Source organism: Carlito syrichta, unplaced genomic scaffold (genome assembly GCF_000164805.1).
Source record: "Carlito syrichta isolate Samal-C Ts95f unplaced genomic scaffold, Tarsius_syrichta-2.0.1 Scaffold315400, whole genome shotgun sequence".
Lineage (NCBI taxonomy): Eukaryota > Metazoa > Chordata > Mammalia > Primates > Tarsiidae > Carlito > Carlito syrichta.
This window is the reverse complement of record NW_007259496.1, coordinates 148,576-151,153: the sequence shown is the minus strand read 5'-3', so window position 1 is coordinate 151,153 and position 2,578 is coordinate 148,576. Positions and strand designations below refer to the sequence as shown.

The window sequence follows — 2,578 nt, the reverse complement described above, 5'->3', positions numbered from 1 at the left end:
GGGGGGGGGGGGGGCGGTTTGGAATCACAGATGAGGATACTTGCTGCTTCTGGCAGGACACAAAAGTTTGGTAGCCGGGGGCCACCCCGAAGCCCAGCTGGTCAATGATGGGCGGCTCTTCCTGGTTGTGGATCTGCACTCGGATCCCCACCTCAAATGGGGTATTCCCTGCCAGGTAGGGGCCTTTAAGACCTGAGATCTGAAGATCAGGTCTCCTGCCCCAACCAGGCAAGACCTCCCACTGCAGCCCCCTCTCTGCAGAACTGGGATGAGCTGACGCTGCGCCTTTCCACATGCTTCTGGGGGCCCTCCCTGGCACTTCCTCCTCTCCTCTCCTTCTCCTAGCCTTTCGCTCCCCATCTGTGTACCCCCCCCACCTCCCACGTGTGCTCCATACCCGTGTCCTTCCACACAGGCAGATACTCTTCCTGCTGCACATCCATCATGATCTCCAGCCCATTGCCAGCACCACCTTTGGTAATGGTGAGCAGCTCTGCCCCGTTGGCACCAGAGTTAAACATGTAGCACTGCCCCATCCGGGTGAAGACCTAGGGGAAGGCAGACAGGGTGACAGTCCCAGTCTAGCCCACAGGCCATGGGACCTCTCTCTCCTCGTGCTGTGTGGCCCTCTTCTTTGAACACTAAGGCCCAATCTCAATGCCCACAGCCCTACCCTCCATGTGGGCACATGTACTTGGATCCTCTTGGGGGCCCATTGCTCCAACTCCTCCACTCCCTACCCCTCATCCCCACCAAAGCCCAGGGCACAGCCTACAGGGCAAGTGTTTCTCTGGGGACTGGAGTAAAAGGAAATGGGTCCTAGTTGCCCTCCTCTGGAACTGGCAGAATGCTGAAGAGGCAGAAGGAAAGGAAGCCCCCTCCTCCTGACAGAGAAAGTTCCATTAGGGGGCCCTCACCCCAGCAGGTCTCCACAGGTCAGACCTGGGGCCAGCCTGGGTCAGTGCCTGTGCTGGGAGGCTGGCTTTGCATGCTGCCATCCTGCTGGGAGATGGTGGGGGCGGGGGGAGGGTGGGATACCCTAGGGAGGACGATTTCCTAGGCTGAATGGAATGGCACTGGAAACTGGGAACTGTGGCCTGTGGGAAGGAAGGGATCCCCAGGCAGAGGTTCCCTGGTTTGGGGGGGGGCTGGACTGGCAAGGCTGAGGATCAAGGGTGCTGGGCAGGGACAGGGTGACCCTCTGTGTCCCTGGGTGGGATGGGCAGGGAGGCCAGCTCACCGCGGTGAAGTTCTCAGGTCCACACAGTTGGCCGCGGTAGCGGCAGTCCAGCAGCATATCATCCAGGGAGTGCCCAGCGCGGGTGTAGAGTTGTGTCATGTCGAAGGTGGGACTGGGCATGAAGCCGGGCGGAGCAGGGGGGCGGCCCAGGGCACGTAGGAAGGCAGCGTGCTCTGGGGGGTCCAGGCCCAGCAGCGCGGGCCCGGCCCAGTGCAGGTCATTGGGAGTGAGGTGTGAGCGGCGCAGCGGGTTGAGGTTGCACAGGGTAATGGCTGGGAAGGTGAGCTCATGGCTTTCCCGCTCGTCCATGGTGGTCTGGTGGTGGAACTCCCTGTAGTAGCTCACCCTCCCGGCCACCTGGTAGAGGAAGGCAGCCACCGACAGGAGCACAGCTGCAGCCCACAGCCCCCGGCGCAGGGTCAGGCCACCCGGGCCAAAGACATGGCCCAAACCGTGCAGTGTACAGCTGCTGGCGAACACACGGATGTCCGAGGCTGGCTGCCGGGCCTCCTCTGGCCCTGAGGGGGGTTTCATGGCTGGAGCCCAGGGAGGGGGACTGAGAGGACCAGGGGGCTGGTGACCAGCCACAAGGCCTTGGAAGGACTGACCAGGGTGGGAGGTGGGGGCGCTGAGATTCAGGAGGCCAGGCAGGGGGCCCCTCAGGTGAGGTGAGGAGGGGAGCAGGTGAGAGGAGCCCAGACTGAGGGGTAGGGAGGCACTGGCCTGGTTAGATTGGAGGAGGTGACCTGGCTGGTCCTGCTCAGCCTTCCTCAGGAACAGGCGGCGACTCCGCTGGGCCTGGCACTGGGCTTGGGGCTTCGCAGCGGATCAGGTAGGACACAGCTGACCATGGCAGGCAGGGGCTGCGGAGTGGTGCTGAGGCGGTGCTGAGCTGGAGTTGCCGCAGAGGATTGGGTTTCAGCAGTGAGGAGGGCAAAGGGGCTGGCAGAGCAGTCTGGGGGCGGGGGAGGTCCCTGGGGCCCCAGGCTGAGCCATTAGTGCAGCATGGGGGGGCTGTGGCTGTCAGAGACCAGAGGCGCCAGGAGGAAACCGCAGCAATTCTGGGCAGAGCTTGAGGGGAGCCCAGAGATAAGTTGGGCTGGGGGGTGCCTTCAGGGCCCTCTAGGTTCCCAGTGCATCCTGTGTGTGTAGGGCCTGAGGGTCAGTCGCTGACCTTTGGCCTGGCTCCTCCCTCCTTTTGCCTCTCTGGTCTTCCCACTAACCTCACAGCGTTCATCTGTTCTTTCATAAGGACTGGAGCTGGCTGTTGACCAAGCTGGAAAGTGGTTGGAACTTTGGTATCAGCAGATATCGTCCTTCTGTGCCTCCAGTGTCCCA

General features: G+C 62.3%; 1 protein-coding gene across 3 annotated transcripts in view; it reads right to left on the bottom strand.

The window, feature by feature from the left end:
- Positions 1–1,777, bottom strand: part of ASIC3 (acid sensing ion channel subunit 3) — a 3,796-nt gene extending 2,019 nt beyond the window's left edge. For 2 of the 3 annotated variants that reach the window (XM_021706261.1, XM_008072682.2), the window contains exons 1-3: positions 1,241–1,774; positions 398–548; positions 41–168 (exon numbers count right to left, since the gene is read on the bottom strand). In XM_021706261.1, coding sequence (XP_021561936.1) covers positions 41–168; positions 398–548; positions 1,241–1,774 — 813 coding nt within the window. Of the gene's footprint in view, positions 1–40; positions 169–397; positions 549–1,240 lie in introns of all 3 variants that reach the window. The other variant, XM_008072684.1, reaches the window with a different exon arrangement.
- Between the last annotated feature and the right edge of the window lie 801 nt (positions 1,778–2,578).